The 24,884-nt window shown below is 44.2% G+C and overlaps 1 protein-coding gene across 1 annotated transcript in view; it reads left to right on the top strand.

The window, feature by feature from the left end:
• LOC311106174 (rho GTPase-activating protein 32-like) overlaps positions 1–18,685 on the top strand; it is a 47,455-nt gene extending 28,770 nt beyond the window's left edge. Inside the window, exons 6-22 of the mRNA XM_084148494.1 lie at positions 4,420–4,506; positions 4,853–4,990; positions 5,261–5,353; positions 5,529–5,651; positions 5,835–5,912; positions 6,105–6,186; positions 8,183–8,332; positions 8,463–8,565; positions 8,735–8,879; positions 9,235–9,317; positions 9,557–9,664; positions 10,065–10,222; positions 10,302–10,515; positions 13,844–13,992; positions 14,200–14,274; positions 14,442–15,131; positions 15,355–18,685. Coding sequence (XP_084004620.1) covers positions 4,420–4,506; positions 4,853–4,990; positions 5,261–5,353; positions 5,529–5,651; positions 5,835–5,912; positions 6,105–6,186; positions 8,183–8,332; positions 8,463–8,565; positions 8,735–8,879; positions 9,235–9,317; positions 9,557–9,664; positions 10,065–10,222; positions 10,302–10,515; positions 13,844–13,992; positions 14,200–14,274; positions 14,442–15,131; positions 15,355–17,705 — 4,827 coding nt within the window. The 3' untranslated portion in view covers positions 17,706–18,685. The remainder of the gene's footprint in view (positions 1–4,419; positions 4,507–4,852; positions 4,991–5,260; positions 5,354–5,528; positions 5,652–5,834; positions 5,913–6,104; positions 6,187–8,182; positions 8,333–8,462; positions 8,566–8,734; positions 8,880–9,234; positions 9,318–9,556; positions 9,665–10,064; positions 10,223–10,301; positions 10,516–13,843; positions 13,993–14,199; positions 14,275–14,441; positions 15,132–15,354) is intronic.
• Positions 18,686–24,884: the final 6,199 nt, after the last annotated feature.

The following is a 24,884-nucleotide window of genomic DNA, read 5'->3' as shown; positions in this document are numbered from 1 at the left end:
CCCCTCCCTTTCAGACCACTCCCAGACAGTCCTAGCAAAATTCTTGCTTGAGAAATTGCTCTTTGCTTTCAAACGATTGATTCAGGGTTCTTTAGACATATTTGGTATTTTGGTTACTGCAATTTTTTTTGCTCGCTTTTATTGCTGGCTCGATGCTCGTTTGTTGCTAGATTCGCGGCTGTATTGATTTGGCTCGGATTTAGTAGAAGAAATCTGCCTAGCAACAACTAGTGGGTGGCTGGTGGGAAGATTTTAATGTGAGCATTGAAGTAACACAAATATTTACAGTCTCACACATATTTTGTTTTAATATAATGTTCAATGTTTTGAAGGGATGAATGGTCTCTAGATGGAATTGGCTATTGCTCCTGTCAGATTGACCAGATTATTATTTGCTACTTTTTTTGTAATCGCCCACTGATATTTGTGTAGCTTGTTTTATTCCAGAGTGAAAACTAAAGGGAGAAAGTGGGAGGGTAGAGCGAGATGACATTCAAAGACTGCCTGTTTTCAATACTGAAGGGGAGAGAGAGACGATAGCTATACTGTTTTACTTTTAAACTCAATACCATTGTTTTCAATATCGTAAAGTGTAGTAGCCTATCCAGTCAAAGTGCAAATACAAGTCACGGGAAGGCGAGTCAGAGTCACCAATGGTCGAGTCACAAGTCCTGGACTCGAGTACTACAACACTGCTTAATTGTTACCCAGAAATGATTTGATATTGAGATAAAAACAGCTGCAATGGACCTTTTAACAGCTGTCATGATATAATTTATGCGCTGACTTCACCCTGAGAGGAAGTGGGCTGACATATTAGAGGGAGTGTCATAACATTGTCCCTGTGGTGGGTCTCATGACTCATATGCTTGTTCTAGAACTCACACACAGGACCAGCAGGGATATGACAGATCAGGTCTCAGACACAATGGCAACATGAGGACAGCAGCCATCAGCCTCTGAAACACATACAGCGTACTGGGCTGATTCTGCCCAAGATTACTTCCATTCTCTACAGAAGCACCATTTTGAAATGGAGATGCCTGGGTGGTCTGTGTCCTCCTGCACCTCTGTCTCTGTGTCAGGCTTACGTATGGGTGTGTGCTAACTGCTCTGTTTTAGCCTATATACTGTAGAGCTCCTTTGTCACAAGAGGATGAGGGAAGGTAGAGGGAGGGAGGGAAGGAAGGAGAGTGGGAGGGAGATGGAAATGGGGAGCGGGCGGGAGGGAGATTGAGGAGAGGAAGGGTTGGGAGGGAGAGAGAAACAGTGGGATCCTTCCCCTATTTCTAGTCTCTGCTCTTGTGATGTAATTGAACAGTGAAAACATGTTGTGGATCCACCTTGTGGCGAAGGACAGGCTGAAGGGGATTTAAGCTCGGGGACAGATGAAAGCAACCAGTATCTGTTTAACTCTGCTCAATCCAGTGGCAACTCCACACTTTCCTCTGTCCTAAATCCATCAGCCAGTGGTAGGAAGCTAAGGGTTCAGCTCAGTGACTTCTATCTGGAGACACAGGACTGCAGTTGAACACTGTCCGGGAGACATCCAGCTGTGTTGTAACCTGACTTAATAGCTGAGGAGCAGTAAAGAGCCTGCACTGGCAGGTACCAGTATGCGCTTGTGACTTCATTTCTGTTTCTGGGTCCAGATGTGTATATTAATAGTTAATGGCTGCATGCATGTTTCGATTTAGGGATTTGTGCTGCACTGTGTGAGGTTGTCAGTTTTAGTTGCTTGGCTAAAATGCGTTGGGGGATAGAAAGAGCTTATACAAAACATAAGTAAGACATGCACTAAATTTACTCAGTTTCGTTTTCAATGTTAAATGACTCCGCTCCATGTGACGTGTGTTTCTCTGTCCAGACATCCTCTTGACATATTGTTAATCATCATTGATTCATGTTTGTCTTATCATGCTAACCGTCAATCTTTCCATCCACATGACCATAGTTATTGTTTAATTCACTCATTGACTCATGATTATTCTTCCAGACTGTATTAATAGTTTACGTCCTCCAAATATTATTGACTATTTACATTCTATTTCATATGTTAGCTTTGTAATACCTTAACTATTACTACCCTGCCTCGCAGGCCTTTGAAGTTTTGCCTGTATTTGATATCAATTTATTCCCCTAACTATTCCTGAGGCTTTGATCTCCTCTTGGTATACAGTGGCTTGCGAAAGTATTCACCCCCCTTGGCATTTTTCCTATTTTGTTGCCTTACAACCTGGAATTAAAATGGATTTTTTTGGGGGGGGTTGTATCATTTGATTTACACAACATGCCTACCACTTTGAAGATGCAAAATATTTGTTATTGTGAAACAAACAAGAAATAAGACAAAAAAACTGAAAACTGGAGCGTGCATAACTATTCACCCCCCCCAAAGTCAATACTTTGTAGAGCCACCTTTTGCAGCAATTACAGCTGCAAGTCTCTTGGGATATGTCTCTATAAGCTTGGCACATCTAGCCACTGGGTTTTTTGCCCATTCTTCAAGGCAAAACTGCTCCAGCTCCATCAAGTTGGATGTGTTCCACTGGTGTACAGCAATCTTTAAGTCATACCACAGATTCTCAATTGGATTGAGGTCTGGGCTTTGACTAGGCCATTCCAAGACATTTAAATGTTTCCCCTTAAACCACTCGAGTGTTGCTTTATTAGTATGCTTAGGGTCATTGTCCTGCTGGAAGGTGAACCTCCGTCCCAGTCTCAAATCTCTGGAAGACTGAAACAGGTTTCCCTCAAGAATTTCCCTGTATTTAGCGCCATCCATCATTCCTTCAATTCTGACCAGTTTCCCAGTCCCTGCCGATTTAAAAACATCCCCACAGCATGATGTTGCCACCACCATGCTTCACTGTGGGGATGGTGTTCTCAGGGTGATGAGAGGTGTTGGGTTTGCTCCAGACATAGCGTTTTCCTTGATGGCCAAAAAGCTAAATCTTAGTCTCATCTGACCAGAGTACCTTCTTCCATATGTTTGGGGAGTCTCCCACATGCCTTTTGGCGAACACCAAATGTGTTTGCTTATTTTTTTTCTGCCCACTCTTCTGTAAAGCCCAGCTCTGTGGAGTGTACGGCTTAAAGTGGTCCTATGGACAGATACTCCAATCTCCGCTGTGGAGCTTTGCAGCTCCTTCAGGGTTATATTTGGTGTCTTTGTTGCCTCTCTGATTAATGCCCTCCTTGCCTGGTTTTTGAATTTTGGTGGGCGGCCCTCTCTTGGCAGGTTTGTTGTGGTGCCATATTCTTTAAATTTTTTAATAATGGATTTAATGGTGCTCCGTGGGATGTTCAAAGTTTCGGTATTTTTTTTATAACCCAACCCTGATCTGTACTTCTCCACAACCTTGTCCCTGACCTGTTTGGAGAGCTTATTGGTCTTCATGGTGCCCCTTGCTTAGTGGTGTTGCAGACTCTGGGGCCTTTCAGAACAGGGGTGTGTGTATATACTGATCATGTGACACTTAGATTGCACACAGGTGGACTTTATTTAACTAATTATGTGACTTCTGAAGGTAATTAGTTGCACCAGATCTTATTTAGGGGCTTCATAGCAAAGGGGGTGAATACATATGCACACACATTTACATTTACATTTTAGTCATTTAGCAGACGCTCTTATCCAGAGCGACTTACAGGAGACCACTTTTCCGTTATTTATTTTTTAGAATTTTTTTAAACAAGTTATTTTTTTCATTTCACTTCATCAATTTGGACTATTTTGTGTATGTCCATTACATGAAATCCAAATAAAAATCAATTTAAATTACAGGTTGTAATGCAACAAAATAGGAAAAACGCCAAGGGGGATGAATACTTTTGCAAGGCACTGTAGGATGTTATGGAGTTATATGGGAGGGATGGAGGGAATTGGACAAGGATTTTTGGTACATTTCCATAGCCTCTCAAATGCTGAAGGGGTTATCAATTGCTTATGTATTATTCATATACTGCATTTTTATTTTGGGTTGAAAAACATGTCAAGGGCTCAGTGTCACAGTGTTGAAAATGCACATTCACACTTTCTTAACCTCACGAGTTATTTCCTTATTGTGCATGAAGTCAGCAACTCAAGACCAAAGGACCTCCAACAACCCATTTTTCTAAAGGGACCTATGTTCTTTTTTTTTTGGAAAAACATGGTCGTATATATTATGTATTATCTAGATGTTTCTGGTTAAAACAAACTAACCCATTTCTAACCAGATATGATGTTACCCAGTTGGGGCTACTGTCCATTATTGATAGAGTTTGGAGAGTTGGCTAAGTGACCGAACATGAATTTGGTGTATGTTCTACTTTCACGGTAGTTCTGAAACAGAAAGTGGTTGCTGTGTTAAACTACATTATTTAGAGTGTGGTGTCACTCACTATTTTAATCTCTCTGTACCCATTCCCCTGCAGCTGTCCTTTGCAGAGGAGCAGACTGAGGGGCAGAAGGCTGGTCTGGACTCCAAGGAGCCACTCTTCCTGGTTCAGATCTGCTGCCAGGTATAATGGAGCTTGAGGGCTAGGCTCTAGTTTCTGACCCATAGAAAAATCTGGAACATTTAACTGAAGCATGATATTAATTTCTAAGGGGGTAGGATAATCCAGTGATTCTCAACCCTCTCCTCGTAGACCCCCAGACGTTTCACAATTTTGTTGTAGCCCTGAACTAGCACACCTGATTCATGTAGTCAAGGGCTTGATGATTAGTTGAATAAGGTGTGCTAGCTTTGGACTTGGATAATACATTTTGCGCCTTTGTACAGTATCTTTATCCTAGATAGCTTCTCTGTTTTTCTCAGTCTGGTCTCATTTCAGGCTCACTCTTGTCTCTGTGTTTGTGTCTCAGAGTCGGAGCTGGCTGGTGAAGCGCTCCTATGAAGACTTCCGTGTGCTGGACGAACACCTCCACCTTTGTATCTATGACAGACGCTTCTCCAAACTCACTGAGTTGCCCCGCTTTGACTCGCTGAAGGACACAGTAGAGGTAGGAGTCAGTCAACAGGACTAACTAAATCTTACCACTGGGAATATTTAACTATCTGCTGTGAATGAGACCAGTTGTATCCCAAATGACACCCCATTCCCTAAGTAGTGCACTACTTTTGACCAGTGCACAGGAAACTGGCCTAAACTAGTGGACTACTTAGGGAATAGGGTGCCATTAGGGACACCTCCACAGTCATAGTTACATTACATTATCTCCCCTGGCTTTGTATTCAACCTAACTCATTCCTGCTGGTTCTATTCTCCTTAGGAAATAACCGAGATGTTGGCAGCCTACCTGTCCCGTCTCACAGCCATCGCTGACAACAAGATCAACTGTGGTCCAGTGTTGACATGGATTGAGGTGAGCTACTCATGTTTCTCTTACACACTCCTCAGATAAACAGGACAACTTGTTTATTAAATTAGACTTCATGCAGAATTCAATTTTCCATTTTAGTAATAGATCTGATATCAATGCTAAACTCCATGATGTTGAGTATTTTGTAGACTCTGTCAACCTGTGTTTTGTCTCTCAGATTGATAACAAGGGTAACCACATTCTGGTAGCTGAGGAGTCCTCCATCAATGTTCCTGCCATCGCCGCGGCCCACGTCATCAAACGCTACATTGCCCAGGCCACAGACGAGCTGACCTTTGAGGTGACCCCTCTGTGCATCTTGTGATTGGACAGGAAAGGGGAGGGGTTTAGGGAACAGTGTGGAGATATGGGGATACATTCACTAGGTGATTTGTACACATTCTGCCGTGGATGTTGATGTTTTTAAACCCACTCAAACTGCTATATTCTCTCATTTGACTTTTCTGTGCTGACCCTTTTCTAGGTAGGGGACATTGTGTCAGTCATTGACATGCCTCCTAAAGAGGACACTGGCTGGTGGAGAGGGAAACATGGTTTTCAGGTAAAACCCTTCAAACAAGTCTGTGACTCAAACAGCTCTGTCTGTCCCTTCATACTAGTGATCAATTTTCTCCATCCCACTCCCTACTGTACATGGAGCTTACTACCACTTACTCTTCCTTAGATCAATATCTGGTGCATGATAGAGCGCAGGAGATTGTTACTATTCCTACTTCTGTTTCTCTCTGTGCAGGTTGGCTTCTTCCCCTGTGACTGTGTGGAGCTGATCAGTGACAGGATTCCCCCCTGTGTGTCCAGCTCTGTGCCAAAACCAGGTACTGTGGGCGGTTTTACAGCAACAATACTCTGTCCTCCCTCTTCTCTGTGATTAATATATAACTGACTGGAGGTGCCTCTTACAGTTTTTTCCAACTGCATACACACGTTTTCAAAACTGTCTCCTTTTTTCAAAACGCTACACACAATTCCCAAAACTGCACACACAAAATGCAAAATGCCTCACATCTCCTTCAAAATGTAACACTGCATTCAAAATGCCATAAACACATGTCAGAGTGAAGCATTTGCATCAAATGGCAAACACTTCTTTCATAATAGTAAATTTTTGGATATACCATGTAAACACTGTTGTTCTAACTCTAAAGCACTTTGTATTGAAATGTAGATAAGCCTATGAAAGACCAATGTTCTACAGTGAAAGTAATCTGCTGAGAGGGGTAACAAGTACACTGTAAACACCAATGCGATGTAGAAACAGAAAATATTTATTAGGCCAAACATTACTGTTGTATACAGTAGCATACAACAAAACCATAAACATATGTAAACCAAAAGTATATAATTTAGAATACACTAAATAACACAATTGTGTGTGTGTGTGGGGTCCCGGGGGGGCAGTCCAGGAATTGGGGGGGGGGGGCAGTCACCAGTGCTAAGCTACGCTTCATCTCTTCTCTGGGCTGGGTCTGGCCACAATACTTCGTCCACATCACAAGATACGTTTTCTCTTGCCAAACATCGAGGGAAGTATCTCCTAGCATGGCGTATCCAACCTTGGACAGAGGCAACCTCTATGTCCCCACATGCGTCCTCCATTGCCTGGAGAAGCGGCATGCGGGCATAGGGTTGGCGATCATACACTTTCCAGCGCCAGGCTGAGAAGACTTCCTCTATGGGATTTAGAAAAGGTAAATATGGGGGTAGGTACAAAACTACAAATTGTGGATGGATGGCAAACCAGTTTTGGAACAGAACATCCCGGTGAAAACTAACATTGTCCCATATGACCACAAATCTAGCAGGCTCCTGATCTGGATCAGAGACAAGCATTGTGTAAATTGCATCCAGAAAAGTGAGCATATGGCTGGTGTTGTACGGACCAAGTGTGGCATTGTGATGGAGGACCCCGTTTTGAGTGATGGCAGCACACACAGTTATATTACCCCTGCGCTGTCCAGGGACATTGGTAATTGCCCTCTGTCCGATTACATTTCTTCCGCGGCGCCTGGTTTTGGTGAGGTTGAAGCCTGTAGTGTCTGTAGTGACGCATGATCAACAAGTGTTGCCCTAATCTCATCAGAGATGGCTCTCCTTCCTTCTCTTCTTTGCCCTCATCCTCTTCTTCCTCTTCCTCCTACTCCTCCTCTTCCAACTCTTCGTATTTGAATTTGTCCTCGTTGTTGTCCCCTGCCTCTCCCTCCTACTCCTCTTGCTCTCTGTTGTCTTGTTGGCATCCATTGTTCAAAACAGGTCATCTGACCTTTGACCTATTTATAGGCCTATACTACAGTAAAGCAGTGATTGGTTAGTGATCAGTTAAGCAATTAGTGTTTGCACATGTGAGGAGTGTGTGTGTGACCTGGTGAATAAGTGTAGCATTTTGATTGGTTGTTTGGAAAAGGAAAGCAAGTCACTTCCTGTTAGATTTTTGTGTTTTAGGTAGAGAATTGTGTGTAGTGTTTTGAAAAAAGTGTTTTATGCAATTGACAACTGAGTCAAAGGCTGAGAAATAGCTTATGGTTTTGGAGATTTGGTGTGTAGTTTTGCACTTTGAGTGAGAGGTTTCAAAAATCGTGTGACATGAAAAGATTTTGTGTGTAAGCAGTTGGAAAAAAACTGTAAAGTGTGTCTGAAAGAATGAGATGAGTCTGGCATGCGTGTGTGTAACAGCGTTGTATGGGTTGACTCTTCGTGTTTTTTTACTCATACTTTCATGTGTTATCCACTGGGATTCAAATGCACATCTATTGTATGTTTTATTTACAACCCCAAAACAAAAGTATATTCATTCAGTGTGTGTGTGTCCATCAGTGTGTAAGAAGCATGGGAAGCTGGTGATGTTCCTGAGGAGCTTCATGAAGTCCCGTCCACCCCCTCAGAAGCTGAGGCAGCGTGGGATCCTCAGGGAGAGGGTGTTTGGCTGTGACCTGGGGGAACACCTCCTCAACTCAGGACATGATGGTCAGTCTCCCAGCAGCCTTATCTCTGTAGTTAGCACTGTATAGAGAAAGGTAGACTTCTCAGTCTTTGTTGTGAAAATCTCTTTGATGTTACTCTGTGTTGACAGCCATTTATCCTCTCCTTTCTCCAGTCCCCCAGGTGATCAAATGCTGTACTGAGTTCATTGACAGACATGGTGTCGTGGATGGGATGTACAGACTCTCTGGGATCTCCTCCAACATCCAGAAACTGAGGTAAGTCCCTGCTTCACTTATTAGCATCAAATAATGTACAACATCCTGGAAAAAAATGAAGAAATTCAATCATCATGGCAGTACTGCTTATGGACTTAAACCGTGTTAACTGTACGTGATGGTCTGATGTTGAGTGTTAACCAGTGTCTTCTCTCCTCTGTTTCCCCAGACATGAGTTTGACTCGGAGCAGATCCCAGACCTCAGTAGAGATGTCTTCAATCAGGATATCCATTCCGTAGGGTCCCTCTGTAAACTGTACTTCAGAGAGCTGCCCAACCCTCTGCTCACCTACCAGCTCTATGAGAGATTCTCAGTAAGGAGCAGAACACTGAACTGGGACTGAGGGGAAAGGTGGAGGCTGATTGGGGAAAACATGAGTAGATGGAGATATTCTTAATAATATAGTCATCTTGGAATAAACCAAGGGAGATACTGTACTAACATACGCTTGTATTTCCCATTCAAAATATGTGAAATAGAAAGGTCTTATCACTGAAATGAACTTAGAATTCTTAATCAGAAACATCCTCGTAGCACAGCGGGGTGTATTGAAGATAACCGTAAAGGGGGGGGGGGGGGGGGGGGTAAAGGACTGAAAGCTCCTGCTGGCCTAGTTATCAGGCTCTCTCTCAGTGTGGACCTCTGGTGTTCCCTCCCTCCCTCCACAGGAGGCTGTGTCTGCAGCTACTGATGAGGAGAGGCTGGTGAAGATCCACAACGTCATCCAGCAGCTTCCTCCTCCTCACTACAGGTCAGTGGGAGATGAGTTCACAGCACATCCTAGTGGCTCCTGCAATTCTGCATCTTCTGTATTCACTACAACGGTGTATAAAGTCACCACTGAACTGTAGGTGCTAAAGCGCCATCTGTTGGCTAACAGAGAGCATTGAACAGTCACAGTCTTGGCATTGTAAGCTGACAGTAAAGAAGGGTGTATTCCACATGTCTGTGTTCTACCTGATCTGTAATACTCTCTGGTCTGCGCTGCAGGACTCTGGAATTCCTCATGAGACATTTGTCCCAACTGGCCACCTTCAGCCCTATTACCAACATGCACACCAAGAACCTGGCCATCGTCTGGGCTCCCAACCTGCTCAGGTATACTGTAACGTTCCAACCACCAACACTGTCATTAGTATTAACTGCGATTATAAACTGGGTGGTTCAAGCCCTGAATGCTGATTTTATCTGAAAGCCGTGGTATATCAGACCATATACCACGGGTATGACAAAACATTTATTTTAACAGCTCTAATCACGTTGGTAACCAATTTATAATAGCAATAAGGCACCTCTGGGGTTTGTGGTATATTACCAATATATCACTGCTAAGGGCTGTATCCAGGCACTCCGCGTTGCGTCATGGTTAAGAACAACCCTTAGTCGTGGTATATTGGCCATATACCAAACCCCCTCGTGCCATATTGCTTAAATATACACTGTTTTGTAACTGGCTATGACTGGCCATGCAGTTGATTAGGACATAACTGTGTTTCAGGTCCAAACAGATTGAGTCGGCCTGTTATAGTGGAACCGCAGCCTTTATGGAGGTGCGTATCCAGTCAGTGGTGCAGTCAGTGGTGGTGGAGTTCATTCTGAACAACACAGAGGCACTCTTCAGCCCCAAAGTCAACGCCCTCATCCAGGAGAGCACAGGTACAGCATTACCCTGGCTTTGGCACTCGTTATGGGAACGTTATGGGAACTTCAAAAACATTTCTCTCTCTGCTCCCAGGTACCAGTACCCTATCCAGACCCAAGTCTCTGCTGGTGTGCTCTCCCTCCACTAAGCTCCTATCTCTGGAGGAGGCCCAGGCCCGTACCCAGGCCCAGCTGGGCTCCCCTGTTACTACCCCCGTTCTGTCCCACAGCGAGTACATCGAGGTGGGGGAGGGACCCGGGGCACTGATGGGCAAGTTCCACACAGTCATCGAGCTCCCCACTGAGAGGTAGGTTGTTGGTGCTTCTAGAAACTAGTAGCCTACAGTACATTGTAGTTTTATAAACCATGCAGTGGCTTGCGAAAGTATTCACCCCCCCTTGGCATTTTTCCTATTTTGTTGCCTTACAACCTGGAATTAAAATGGATTTTGGGGGAGTTTGTATCATTTGATTTACACAACATGCCTACCACTTGGAAGATGCAAAATATTTGTTATTGTGAAACAAACAAGAAAAATAAGACAAAAAAACAGAACTTGGCCGTGCATAACTATTCACCCCCCCCTCCCCAAAGTCAATACTTTGTAGAGCCACCTTTTGCAGCAATTACAGCTGCAAGTCTCTTGGGGTATGTCTCTATAAGCTTGGCACATCTAGCCACTGGGATTTTTGCCCATTCTTCAAGGCAAAACTGCTCCAGCTCCAAGTTGGATGGGTTCCGCTGGTGTACAGCAATCTTTAAGTCATACCACAGATTCTCAATTGGATTGAGGTCTGGGCTTTGACTAGGCCATTCCAAGACATTTAAATGTTTCCCCTTAAACCACTTGAGTGTTGCTTTATTAGTATGCTTAGGGTCATTGTCCTGCTGGAAGGTGAACCTCTGTCCCAGTCTCAAATCTCTGGAAGAATGAAACAGGTTTCCCTCAAGAATTTCCCTGTATTTAGCGCCATCCATCATTCCTTCAATTCTGACCAGTTTCCCAGTCCCTGCCGATTAAAAACATCCCACAGCATGGTGCTGCCGATGATGCTGCCACCACCATGCTTCACTGTAGGGATGGTGTTCTCAGGGTGATGAGAGGTGTTGGGTTTGCGCCAGACATAGCGTTTTCCTTGATGGCCAAAAAGCTCAATTTAAGTCTCATCTGACCAGAGTACCTTCTTCCATATGTTTGGGGAGTCTCCCACATGCCTTTTGGTGAACACCAAACGTGTTTGCTTATTTTTTTCTTTAAGCAATGGCTTTTTTCTGGCCACTCTTCCGTAAAGCCCAGCTCTGTGGAGTGTATGGCTTAAAGTGGTCCTATGGACAGATACTCCAATCTCTGCTGTGGAGCTTTGCAGCTCCTTCAGGGTTATCTTTGGTGTCTTTGTTGCCGCTCTGATTAATGCCCTCCTTGCCTGGTTTTTGAATTTTGGTGGGCGGCCTTCTCTTAGCAGGTTGTTGTGGTGCCACTTTCTTTCCATTTTTTAATAATGGATTTAATGGTGCTCCGTGGGATGTTCAAAGTTTCTGATATTTTCTTTATAACGAACCCTGAATCTGTACTTCTCCACAACTTTGTCCCTGACCTGTTTGGAGAGCTCCTTGGTCTTCATGGTGCCGCTTGCTTGGTGGTGCCCCTTGCTTGCTTGGTGTTGCAGACTCTGGGGCCTTTCAAAACAGAGGTGTGTGTGTATATATACTGAGATCATGTGACAGATCATGTGACATTTAGATTGCACACAGATGGACTTTATTTAACTAATTATGTGACTTCTGAAGGTAATTGGTTGCACCAGATCTTATTGAGGGGCTTCATAGCAAAGGGGGTGAATACATACAGTTGAAGTTTACATACACCTTAGCCAAATACATTTAAACTCAGTTTTTCACAATTCCTGACATTTAGTCCTAGTAAAAATCCCTGTCTTAGGTCAGTTAGGATCACCACTTTATTTTAAGAATGTGAAATGTCAGAATAATAGTAGAGAGAATGATATATTTCAGCTTTTATTTATTTCATCACATTCCCAGTGGGTCAGAAGTTTACATACACTCAATTAGTATTTGGTTGCATTGCCTTTAAATTGTTTAACTTGGGTCAAACGTTTCGGGTAGCCTTCCACAAGCTTCCCACAATAAATTGGGTGAATTTTGGCCCATTCCTCCTGACAGAGCTGGTGTAACTGAGTCAGGTTTGTAGGCCTCCTTGCTCGCACACGCTTTTTCAGTTCTGCCCACACATTTTCTATAGGATTGAGGTCAGGTCTTTATGATGGCCACTCCATACCTTGACTTTGTTGTCCTTAAGCCATTTTGCCACAACTTTGGAAGAATGCTTGGGGTCATTGTCCATTTGGAAGACCCATTTGCGACCAAGCTTTAACTTCCTGACTGATGTCTTGAGATGTTGCTTCAATATATCCACATAATTTTCCTTCCTCATGATGCCATCTATTTTGTGAAGTGCACCAGTCCCTCCTGCAGCAAAGCACCCCCACAGCATGATGCTGCCACCCCTGTGCTTCACGGTTGGGATGGTGTTCTTCGGCTTGCAAGCGACCCCCTTTTTCCTCCAAACATAACGATGGTCATTATGGCCAAACAGTTCTATTTTTGTTTCATCAGACCAGAGGACATTTCTCCAAAAAGTACGATCTTTGTCCCCATGTGCAGTTGCAAACCGTAGTCTGGCTTTTTATGGCGGTTTTGGAGCAGTGGCTTCTTCCTTGCTGAGCGGCCTTTCAGGTTATGTTGATATAGGACTGGTTTTACTGTGGATATAGATACTTTTGTACCTGTTTCCTCCAGCATCTTCACAAGGTCCTTTGCTGTTGTTCTGGGATTGATTTGCACTTTTCGCACCAAAGTACGTTCATCTCTAGGAGACAGAATGTGTCTCCTTCCTGAGCGGGATGACGGCTGCGTGGTCCCATGGTGTTTATACTTGCGTACTATTGTTTGTACAGATGAACATGGAACCTTCAGGCATTTGGAAATTGCTCCCAAGGATGAACCAGACTTGTGGAGGTCTACAATATTTTTTTCTGAGGTTTTGGCTGATTTCTTTTGATTTTCCCATGATGTCAAGCAAAGAGTTTGAAGGTAGGCCTTGAAATACATCCACAGGTACACCTCCATTTGATTCAGATTATGTCAATTCACCTATCAGAAGCTTCTAAAGCCATGACATCATTTTCTGGAATTGTCCAAGCTGTTTAAAGGCACAGTCAACTTAGTGTATGTCAACTTCTGACCCACTGGAATTGTCTGTAAACAATTGTTGGAAAAATTACTTGTGTCATGCACAAAGTAGATGTCCTAACCGACTTGCCAAAACTATAGTTTGTTAACAAGAAATTTGTGGAGTGGTTGAAAACAACATGTTTTAATGACTCTAACCTAAGTGTATGTAAATTTCCGACTTTGAAACAAGTTTTTTTTTTTCATTCCACTATTTTGTGCATGTCTATTACATGAAATCCAAATAAAAATCAATTTAAATTACAGGATGTAATGCAACAAAATAGGAAAAACCCCAAGGGGGATGAATACTTTTGCAAGGCACTGTATATGTCTCTGACCACCCTGTATGGTCCACTGTAGTCATGGGGGATGTTGTGTTATAGTAAGAGGGCTCCTGGGAAGGTGAAAAAGTCCCCAGTGGGAAGCTGGCGTTCATTCTTCCACCTGGGCAAGTCCTCCTCCATGACCTCCAAACGCAAGCTGAAGCGTCACCCCAGCGAACCAAATGAGATCAAGAGCATCGCGCTGCCAGGTCAGGCCTCAACCAGCTCTACACTGTCACCATCCAGTACTGTACACAACCATAAGGACCCTCTTCAGAGCCATGTTATAAAATACTTCCAGTCATGTCTCTGTGGTTATATGTATGGGTGATGTGATGAAGTCATGTTTAAAAATAAATAAAAAATAAATAAAAACGTCAATTTTCAACTTCAGTTTGTAATTTCATATTATTCAGGTGGAAGAGGTGATAGTGGGACACTGCGCTCCTCCAAAAGTGAAGAATCTCTCACTTCTTTGCACAATGTGGAAGGTAAATATGCCCCCAGTCACACTTTCAATCCTGTCAGTACCTGTGTTTCATAATAGGTGATAAACAAATTTAGACAGATAATTTGTTTGTTACCTTTATTTTTATGTTGTCTAATGTTGAAGTCTGCCTCTGAACGTTAATGTATACTATCTATCTGTCTGTCCTAGGGGAGCCCCAGATGTACCACCCTCCTAGACCACGCTCCACCACATTCAGGGATGACCTGTGTGATGCCTGGATCAAAGTTGACCTCTACAACAACCAGGCCAAGAAGGTCCATAGTGGTGCTGATGGTCCAGCCTATGACCCAGCTGGCGTGTCCCCTCCACATCAGGAGGACGACCTTGACCTCTGTCTTCCAGCCCCTGGCATGGCCTTTCTGGACTTTGACCCCATGTCTTTCCAGTGCAGCCCAGTGAGCCCACCAACAGCTAAATCCGCTCCTCAACGCAAAGCAAGCGTCAACTGTAGGAAGAATGTCGGGGGTTCCAGTGAATCAGAGCCCATCTCCTCATCCCTCTATAAAGTCGTCAGTAACTCCCAGTCCCCTGACATCAGCCCAGTCCATAGGAAAGGAGGGGAGAAAAAGAAAGTGTCTCGGGTCGTCTCCCCCAAACTCAGACGGAAGTCCTCTAAGTCCCCCCCTGTGGTTGAAGCAGATGTGCACACTGTGTGTGCCTCTGCCCCACGCTGTGTTTCGGACACCCAGGGTGGTGAGTCCTCGTCCCCTCCACCTCTGGATCTGTGTGAGGCCCAACTAGTGAGTGAGGCCAGGGCACCCTGCCGGCCCCCCAGCCCACCAAGTTTTGCCTCAACTGTCACAGACAGCCTGGCTTCACAAAACCCTCCGGATGCAGGTCAGTGGCACATTAAAAACAAATTCAATTTTAGTTCATTTTATATCGACAGTTTATCATTAATGTGCAGCAATGTTTACATGGATATGTACAGTTCTTAATGTGTTTCCTTATTAGCTTAAGTTCTTATGGTATTATTCTATGTGTTGTCCCCTCATGTCTGATCACAGCATTGTTTGTCCTGTCATACTGTAGCAGCATTGTTTGTCTTATGCCTCCCCAGGAACAGATAGGCTTGTGAATTCCGTGTCAGTCCTCCCTCCTCACCCTCCGTTGACGAGTGCTGCCCGCAGGCTGGCCCTGGCCCTGGCTGAGTCTGCCCAGAAGGCCACCCTGACCTCTCAGAGGAGGAGCACCCAGCCCCCCTACCCTCTCCAGAGACAGGACACCCCCCACCCCCTGACCTCTCAGAGGAGGAGCACCCAGCCCCCCTACCCTCTCCAGAGACAGGACACCCCCCACCCCCTAGACAGACCCCCACGGCCCTCTGTTCTCCACCTCCAACCCTGCTCTCAGGATTACGGTGACCTCAAGGTCTCTTCTCCAGCCCCCCTCTTACCCTTGGCTGGCACACCAGTTGAGAGTCCGTGTGACCGTTTCCCTGGCTATGAGAGAAAACAGGCCCCTGAGGGACAAGTGGCCATGAGTAACTTCACTCCCACTATCAGTCCCTTAGAGGCTAGAGCTCTACTGCAGGGCAGCACAGAGGTGAGGGACCAGAGGGAAGGGAGAGACCGACCCCTGGGAGCTGTAAGGACTGTTCATCTTCAGACTGTGTCCTCCTTGTATGGCAGTGGTGGGGCCTCCCCTCCCATTCAATCAGTCTGCTCCATTCAGAGCCAGTTAGCTGCTGCTGTCCTCGCTAACACTGACTCAGTCAATGCCTATAACTATCGGGCTGTTCTTGCTGAGGCGTCCATGCCAGGGTCTGTGGATGAGATCCCTCCACGTCCTCCTCTGCCGTCCTTAGTCCACCAGTACAGCTCTGATGAAGAGAGAGCTATGAGGGAGGCTGAAGACGTATACAGACATCATCGGGTCAATCCAGCAGGACGGGTATCTGGACATCCTCATCCTCAGCCTGACTGTCTCCCTACCCACCAGGCAGGGCCCAACAGCATGTACAAACCCACGTCTAACAGCCACTACAGTACTTTAGGCCTCCTGAACTACCCCTCTTCATCCTCCCAGTACAGAGGTCAACCCCAACCCCAACCCAGGGAGGAGCACAGCTCCAGTGGCCACCACAGATCCAAGGGACAATGGCAGAGGACTGAGGATAGAGCCCAGGGGTGCCCCGTCATCCGCAGGGCACACTCCTTCCATGCCCAGCAACCTATTCGTATTCAACTGGCAGACACCCTGTTCTACGTCCAACGTCCAGCTGTCCAGGAAAAGGAGTACCAGAGACTAGTCCAGTCAGATGTCCAACCCATGCAGCCGTACTTTGAGAATGGCCGTGTTCAATACCGCTACAGCCCCTATTCAGACGCAGCGCCTCTAGAGGAGTCTTACTACTATGTGGACCCTTACAGGACGAGCCGCATCCGACACAGTCAGTCATACACCATGCGCTCTACCAGGGATTGTGGACATCCTGGCTACCACTACCATCCCTCACACAACATCCCACCTCCAAAAAGACAACTCTTCTTAGAGAGCAGAGATCCAGAGCGAGTCATTTACAAGTCCTGGGACCACCCAGAGGGTTGTGACAGACTAGTCTATCAGCCAATCAGGCAAGAAAATAGAGCCAGGCAGAGGCCCCAGGGCCCTATCATGTCTCCTTATGAGAACCTAAATCCTCCCCTCCCACAGAGTGACATAAGGGGCAGAGATATCAGTCACACCAGAAGCAGGTCAGACCCAGGTAATGCCTGGCTGCTGGCCATCGACAGAGTGGACAGCCAACGGGAAGTAGCTGCCGTGTCCCCAATCTCCCCTGGCCAGCAGCTTTCAGACCCTAGTGATTACATCAGGCACCAGAGGGGTCATTGGCTAGGTGAGGAGCCAGTCCCTCCCCGGAGAGAGAGCGTCTCCAGGAGAACCCAGTCCAAGCAGGGCACCTCCCAAAGACATCAACCCCAGTCACAGCATTGCAACGTCCCCATGCTCCTAGATGTTAAGAACGTGGAGCAGGGTGAGGGTGGTCATAGTAGAGGTCATGACAAGGTAATTATGGGCAACGCTGCTAACAGTTACTCTGCCCGATTAAAACCAAGCACCCCCAGGAGACCACGATCACAGAGCATCAGAGAGCCTCATTACTACCACCATGTCAAATCGCCTGTGGAACCAGAGCACCCTGGGTCTTTCTCCACCCAGCCCCACAGGAGAACCCAGAGCACCAAGGCCATGCCCTCTCACTATGCTAACCTGGAGGGGTACTACCCAGCTCCCAAGCCCAAACCCTCAGGATCTGGTAAGGCCATGCCAGGGCCGTTCCCTGGGCCTTTCCCTGGCCACGGCTGCATGCCCCCACACAGCCACAGACCGCTGTCCCAGGCCCTAGGGGGCCACAGGGCCTTCCTGCAGACAGGCCTCAGGCCAGAAGCTGGAGTCTACGCTGAGTGATTCAGTCCTCTAATCACACCAGCAGCTAAAAGAGGCCAGCTTGGCATACATCTCTAACTCAACAGATTAATGTTGATGGTTATAAAAATGTAAAAAATGCATACAGACATATCCCTTCAAACAATTTTTAAGAAAATGTTGAATTGACACGAATGGGTGGGTCATACTGTTGGTAACATGTAGATAGCAAAGAAAGAGGGAAATTATTTTCTCATAAACTACAAAGGGACTTTAAGAGGTGAGATTTTGAAAGCTCGTTTTGGGAAATGGTTTATGTAGGTTTTGTATCATTTTTATGTCCGAAGGATAATTATAATTTAATGTCCGTAAGATAATATTGTCCAACAAACAGAAAATGCCATTTGAAATGTCTGCCAAATATTGTTAATTTTATGAGCAATAATATTCTAAGATAGAATGTCTTACTGGGCCTACAGCCAACGTGATATTGTTAGCCTAGTTAATTTACGCCCTAACTGAAGAAACATGCACTTTTTAAATAATTATAGCATCTGAAAACCATGCATAGATCCTTGACTTTTTATGTTTTGCAATTCCACTGATTCTTCACTGAAGGTGTTTGGTAACACTTTGTTTGGCACTTGTGGTGTTATTTAGTTCAAACAATAATGGAAGACACTGAGGACATTTCTTCACCTGCACTTCTCCCACCTTCACAAATTAAGGAGCATGGAGGATTGTGACCACAGTTAGGGTCCATCTAATGTCATGTTACCAGGATAAATAACTTCCAAATGTGTACGTGTGCTGCAAATGTGAAAGAAGTGTATGTCAATGCACTCCTCACATTAACCAGAAGCTGTAATGCTTTATGACATTGTGTTGTATTATGAGAGGACATTAGTTTCTCTCTTTTGTAGGGATATTTTAATTGTATGTCATGTTTTATCTGTTGCTTTACTCTTTTGTTATAGTTTTTTATTCATTAATGATGTTATTTCAAACCCAACCCTCTGTAAATGAGGAGATATTGCTAAGACATTTTGTTGTTTTTTCATGAGATAATCTAAATAAAAAAAAAAATAATATCCTAAAACATACTATGAAAAATTGTGGCTGAATTTATTTGATCTTTTGGACTATTTTGTTCATTGGAATGCACATCTGATTAAGTCATTGGTTGGAGCAACAATGCATACTCACTGGGCCTTGCATTTGCTACCGTGCAGATTCAGAGAAGTTTAAGCATTAGACAGCAGAGGGCACTGCAGTATTGCAGAGAAAGTGGTTCCCTAATAATGTCTCTGAATCTCTAGTGAAGATAGAACTCCATTTTTATTTTTAAATCACTTTAAGTCAGTTTTTGTCCTAAAGTCTGTCTCATTCCTTAGATGTGTAGTGTATTGCTATACACACAGTGACTGTAGTTGTTTCCCAATAGTATCTCATTAGCATAGACAAATCTGACAACTCCCGAAAATATAGTATTTTTGTTAATGCATCCTCTCCCCTTGATCTGTCATCCATATTCAAGGAAACTGCCAGTGCAAATTTAGGAACAAATCATTCAGGATCATTTTTTTGTAGCGTCTGCCCAGCAAACCGGGAACATTCCCAGAACATTAGCTAACGTTCCAATTAAGTTCTAGTTAGGGTTTATCTGGGCAAAGGAAACTGACGAGATCTCCTCTGCTCAGAAAGCTACCATTCAAGCTACCATTCACCAGCTCTGCAAGCGTTATGTCAAAATAAGTTAGTTACTCACCAAATATGCCTGCCCTTCCTGCAACTATTGTAATTTACTGCCATTACGTCTGGTATGTACTTCCAAAAAAGGTCTAAATTAAAATTCACAAGCAACCAAAACAATTTCTGTGTTTTAGACCTTCGCCTCTCCCGAGCCCGTTGGGCAGTTGCAGCGATGAGACAAGATCGTAATCACGAAATTGGGGAGAAAAAGGAGGTAAAAACATAAACGATAATGGAAGTAGTTCTGAAAACATTTATGCAATGTTCTGCTAATGTGTAGTGTAACATTTTCAGAGGATTTCCCTTATATTATTATTATTATATACCCTTTTTTTCTCCCTAATTTCATGATATCCAATTACACTCTTGTCTCATCGCTGCAACTCCCCAACAGGCTTGGGAGATGCAAAGGTCGAGTCATGCGTCCGCCGAAACATGACCCGCCAAGCTACACTTCTTAACACCCACTTAACCCAGAAGCACCAATGTGTCAGAGGACACACTGTTCAACTGACAACCACTGTCAGCTTGCAGGTGCCCAGCCCGCCACAAGGAGTCTCTAGAGCACGATGATCCAAGTAAAGCCTCCCCGGCCAAACCCTCCCCTAACCCGGACGATGCTGGGCCAATTGTGCATAGCCCTATGGGACTCCCGGTCAAGCCAGTTATGACACAGCCTGGGATCGAACCCCAGGCTGTAGTGACGCTGCAACACTGTGATGCAGTGCCTTAGACCACTGCGCCACTCAGGAGGCCTCGATTTCCCTTATATTATTATCCAAACTATGGCTATATGTCTTAGTACATATGAATATCTATGTATACCTCACCGCAATCTGCCAGGCAATAATTTAACATGATTTCTGAAATCAAGTTTGTAGGGAAAATAAAAGTCTATATAAAGAAGATTGTCAGAGTAAAAAATAAGAGGATACTTATTTTTCTAGATTTAGTTATCCTCTCTTTTGCAAAGACAAAGACCACAACCTGGAATAAAGGTGTAAACAGCTTTTACATACACTCAATTAGTATTTGGTAGCATTGCCTTTAAATTGTTTAACTTGGGTCAAACATTTCGGGTAGCCTTCCACAAGCTTCCCACAATAAGTTGGGTGAATTTTGGCCCATTCCTCCTGACAGTGCTGGTGTAACTGAGTCAGGTTTGTAGGCCTCCTTGCTCGCACATGCTTTTTCAGTTCTGTCCACACATTTTCTATAGGATTGAGGTCAGGGCTTTGTGATGGCCACTCCAATACCTTGACTTTGTTGTCCTTAAGCCATTTTGCCACAACTTTGGAAGTATGCTTGGTGTCATTGTCCATTTGGAAGACCCAGCTTTAACTTCCTGACTGATGTCTTGAGATGTTGCTTCAATATATCCACATAATTTTCCTTCCTCATGATGCCATCTATTTTGTGAAGTGCACCAGTCCCTCCTGCAGCAAAGCACCCCCACAGCATGATGCTGCCACCCCCGTGCTTCACGGTTGGGATGGTGTTCTTCGGCTTTCAAGCGACCCCCTTTTTCCTCCAAACATAACGATGGTCATTATGGCCAAACAGTTCTATTTTTGTTTCATCATACCAGAGGACATTTCTCCAAAAAGTACGATCTTCATCCCCATGTGCAGTTGCAAACCGTAGTCTGGCTTTTTTATGGCGGTTTTGGAGTGGCCTTTCAGGTTATGTAGCTATAGGACTGGTTTTACTGTGGATATAGATACTTTAGTACCTGTTTCCTCCAGCATCTTCACAAGGTCTTTTGCTGTTGTTCTGGGATTGATTTGCACTTTTCGCACCAAAGTACGTTCATCTCTAGGAGACAGAACGCGTCTTCTTCCTGAGCGGTATGACGGCTGCGTGGTCCCATGGTGTTTATACTTGTGTACTATTGTTTGTACAGATGAACGTGGTACCTTAAGGCGTTTGGAAATTGCTCCCAACGATGAACCAGACTTGTGGAAGTCTACAATATTTTTTCTGAGGTCTTGGCTGATGTCTTTTGATTTTCCCATGATGTCAAGCAAAGAGGCACTGACTTTGAAGGTAGGCCTTGAAATACATCCACAGGTACACCTCCAACTGACTCAAATTATGTCAATTAGCCTATCAGAAGCTTCTAAAGCCATGACATCATTTTCTGGAATTTTCCAAGCTGTTTAAAGGCACAGTCAACTTAGTGTATGTAAACTTCTGACCCACTGGAATTGTGATACAGTGAATTATAAGTTAAATAATCTGTCTGTAAACAATTGTTGGAAAAATTACTTGTGTCATGCACAAAGTAGATGTCCTAACCGACTTGCCAAAACGATAGTTTGTTAACAAAAAATGTGTGGAGTGGTTGAAAAATGAGTTTTAATGACTCCAACCTAAGTGTATGTAAACTTCTGACTTCAGCTGTATGTTTATACAATATATGTCTAATAAATTATGTGATTCCAAATAATTGCCATACTGTATATGTTTCTACGTGGATTGTTGTACAACTACTTTAACCTCCGCAACAGTAAAATAACATTAACACTTGAAAGAAACCTCCATGGACTGTTCAAAAATGTATTATCATTCTGGGAACATAGGAATAACATTCAAAGAACATTGAGGGAATGTTTTGTGCACCCTGATACAAACATTGTAAGAATGTCATCAGAATTGGAAAGTTTTTGTGTTTTGGGAACCTATTTCTTGTCATATCCTCACAAACAAAAAAATGTTTTGGGAACTTTTAAATAACATAGGAAATGTGTTCTGGGAACATTCTTGCCGCATCAGGCAAAACATTTTTAAACCTACTAGAAACATTGTAATCATCAGCACAACTGGACAGTTTTTGTGTTTTGGGAACATATCTTTTGTGATGTCCCCACAATGTCACCACCACGCTGTTCCCATAACCTAATGAAACATTCTGGGGATCTTTAAAGAACAGACAAAATGTGTTCTGGGAATGTTCTTGCAACGTTAGGCAAATGTTTTATACAACTGGACAACTGGACAGTTTTTGTGTTATGAAAACATTTTCCGCAACCTAACGAATATTCCGGGAACTTTCACAGAACCAATTTTGGTTTGCTGGATGTTTTGTTGTAAATTAAGAGAAAACAAGCCTCCATCAAATCACAGCTGACTGAGAGGTTTCCTTGCACTGTGGCAGAAGCAATTACTGAGACCTGAGGAGGTCGAGACATCCCTCCTGTCAGTTCAGCATTGCTCCGGGAGCAGCCATCCCACAGAGCCATTGTATATTCATCGCTGCATTGACATTCAATGTGCACCCGTACCGCGTCCTCTCATAACCAACAAGTTGCAATTGTTATGCATGTGAACATTGGAGGGGAAATTATTTATGGGAGACGGCTTGGGTAAAGTGAGCTTTTAGCAAAGCGTTTTGCGCTGCATCCAGACCCAAAGTGATCCGTTTATGTATTGGATGTGCTGGATCACAGCGAGGTGTGCATGCATTATTCAGATTTACTGTGGTGGGTCTGGTCCCCAGCTAGACGGCCATCTGCTCGGTGGACATTGTGATGTATTTGGGACATGCTGCCTTTCAGCTTCAGGTTTACACCTCATCGTTCAGTGAGGACAAATTAAATGAAGGGGTAATGGTTTCCTGTAATAATGTCCAATGTCCTTTTCTCAAAGTTGGCCGCCCTTTCCCCTAACCAAAGTAGTTTAAGTTAAGGGGAAGAGAGGGTTAAGTTGAGTTAAACTGTGAAGACTAAGTCTGAAACCTCTTCACCTGGTTGCTTGGAGAATTATTCCTGAACAGCTGTGCCTGTCCAGATGCAGAGGCAGCAGAAATGTGCTGTGTGGGGTAGTTTGGTGCCATGCTGTGCCCGTTTGGTGGAGACAGCAGGTGCCTGGCGGTAGAACGCCTCTCAAGGGGGAGTGGTCTGTAATCTGCCCTATGGGTGTGATTGTTGTCTGAGAAAGATTGTGGGTGGCTCAGCACAATAGACCCCTGTACAGAGACACTGTCCTTGGGGATAATACCAGGGGGAAAGCAGGTTTATGGGGTGTAATGCAGACGCTAAGGAAAAAGGCCATGGGAATATGCACTTTTGAATCTGATTGGCATGTGGCATATTCTGCTTTTCAACAGCTCAAGGTTGACCCTATTGGAATAATTTCAAAGGGGTAGTTGCCATTACCAAGGCAAATAGAAAGCTTAAAAAAGTATTAGCATCCCTCATAATCACCTCAGCAATAGGGTGCTAAATGAATTAGCAACAACCCTAATCAACAGAACCTTGTTAGTGCTTGAGGTTTCTAATGCTGTAACCTTGGATTCGGATGGAATAGAAGAGGCAATCAGTGGCTTTCACCTTCTTGCTGATGGATTGGAGGAATAGGGGTTGATGGGCTAGAGGAGGGCAGAGAAACAATACTGGGCTGATTGAGTGGCTGATTAGACCTCACAATTACATTAGGCAACAGCTCTTCACTGAGCATTAACCCTTACACGGCCCCTCTTATTCTGATATTCTCATGTGGATTCTGTATTCTATTCTAGAGGAGTTGATTGTGGTTGAGAAGAAGGCGTAGTTTGACTGTGATCTGATGCTAAATGCCAGGCGTCACTGTCACAGACTGATGATGAAGCTCTTGACCTTTCCCTCTAGGTGACCAATCCTAAATGATAATTCCCTACCTGTCACCCTAGCAAGGTAGGCAATTATTCAGGAAAATACTGTTGGTACAAAGGGTATTTGTTAGACTTTATTAATATTAATTAGCTGTGTGCCACTAATTATCTGCTGTACTTGTCACTAGTCAGCACCTAACCTTGTCCCCAGGCTGAAGTGCTAGAGAGCCAGCTGGGGATGAGATTAGTCAGTGTCTTATAATACAGCTGTTATTGGGTGATTGTCTTTATAAGCTGTAAGGAGAGGGTTAAAGGGTTTAGTCCATAAATGGCTGTTTGCTTTCTGCCTCCCTTCGGATCACTTAACATTTATGACTGATCCATAAAGGTTATGTGCTTGAGTCACTTGTTCCCCATCAAATGAGAGACCAAAACACACACACACACACACACACAGCCTATGCTAATAGGCAAAACACTCAACGGATGCCACTCTTCCATGACTGAGTGAAGGCGCCGGAGGGGATGGCTGCCGTTTTACAGGCTCCTAAGCAACTGTGCTATTTTGTTAGTTTTTTTGCGTTGTTTGTAACTTATTTTTTTACTTATTGTGTACATAATGTTGCTGCTACCGTCTCTCATGACTGAAAATAACTTCTGGACATCAGAACAGCGATTACTCACATCGCACTGGACAAATATTTTTTATTTAACGAGTCCAACACGAAGGATATACTGCTTTCTCGAGAACAGGCCCAAATCCCTGTCATTTGCGTGAAGAAAATATGGAGAAAAAGGGGGCGGAGGTCGGGCTGCCTTCTGAGAATTCGTAGGCGATGGCCAATGTGCAATCATTGGAAAACAAAATGGATGATCTA

This window comes from Coregonus lavaretus (genome assembly GCF_964263955.1).
Source record: "Coregonus lavaretus genome assembly, chromosome: 30".
Lineage (NCBI taxonomy): Eukaryota > Metazoa > Chordata > Actinopteri > Salmoniformes > Salmonidae > Coregonus > Coregonus lavaretus.
This window is presented reverse-complemented; position numbering and strand designations above follow the sequence as displayed.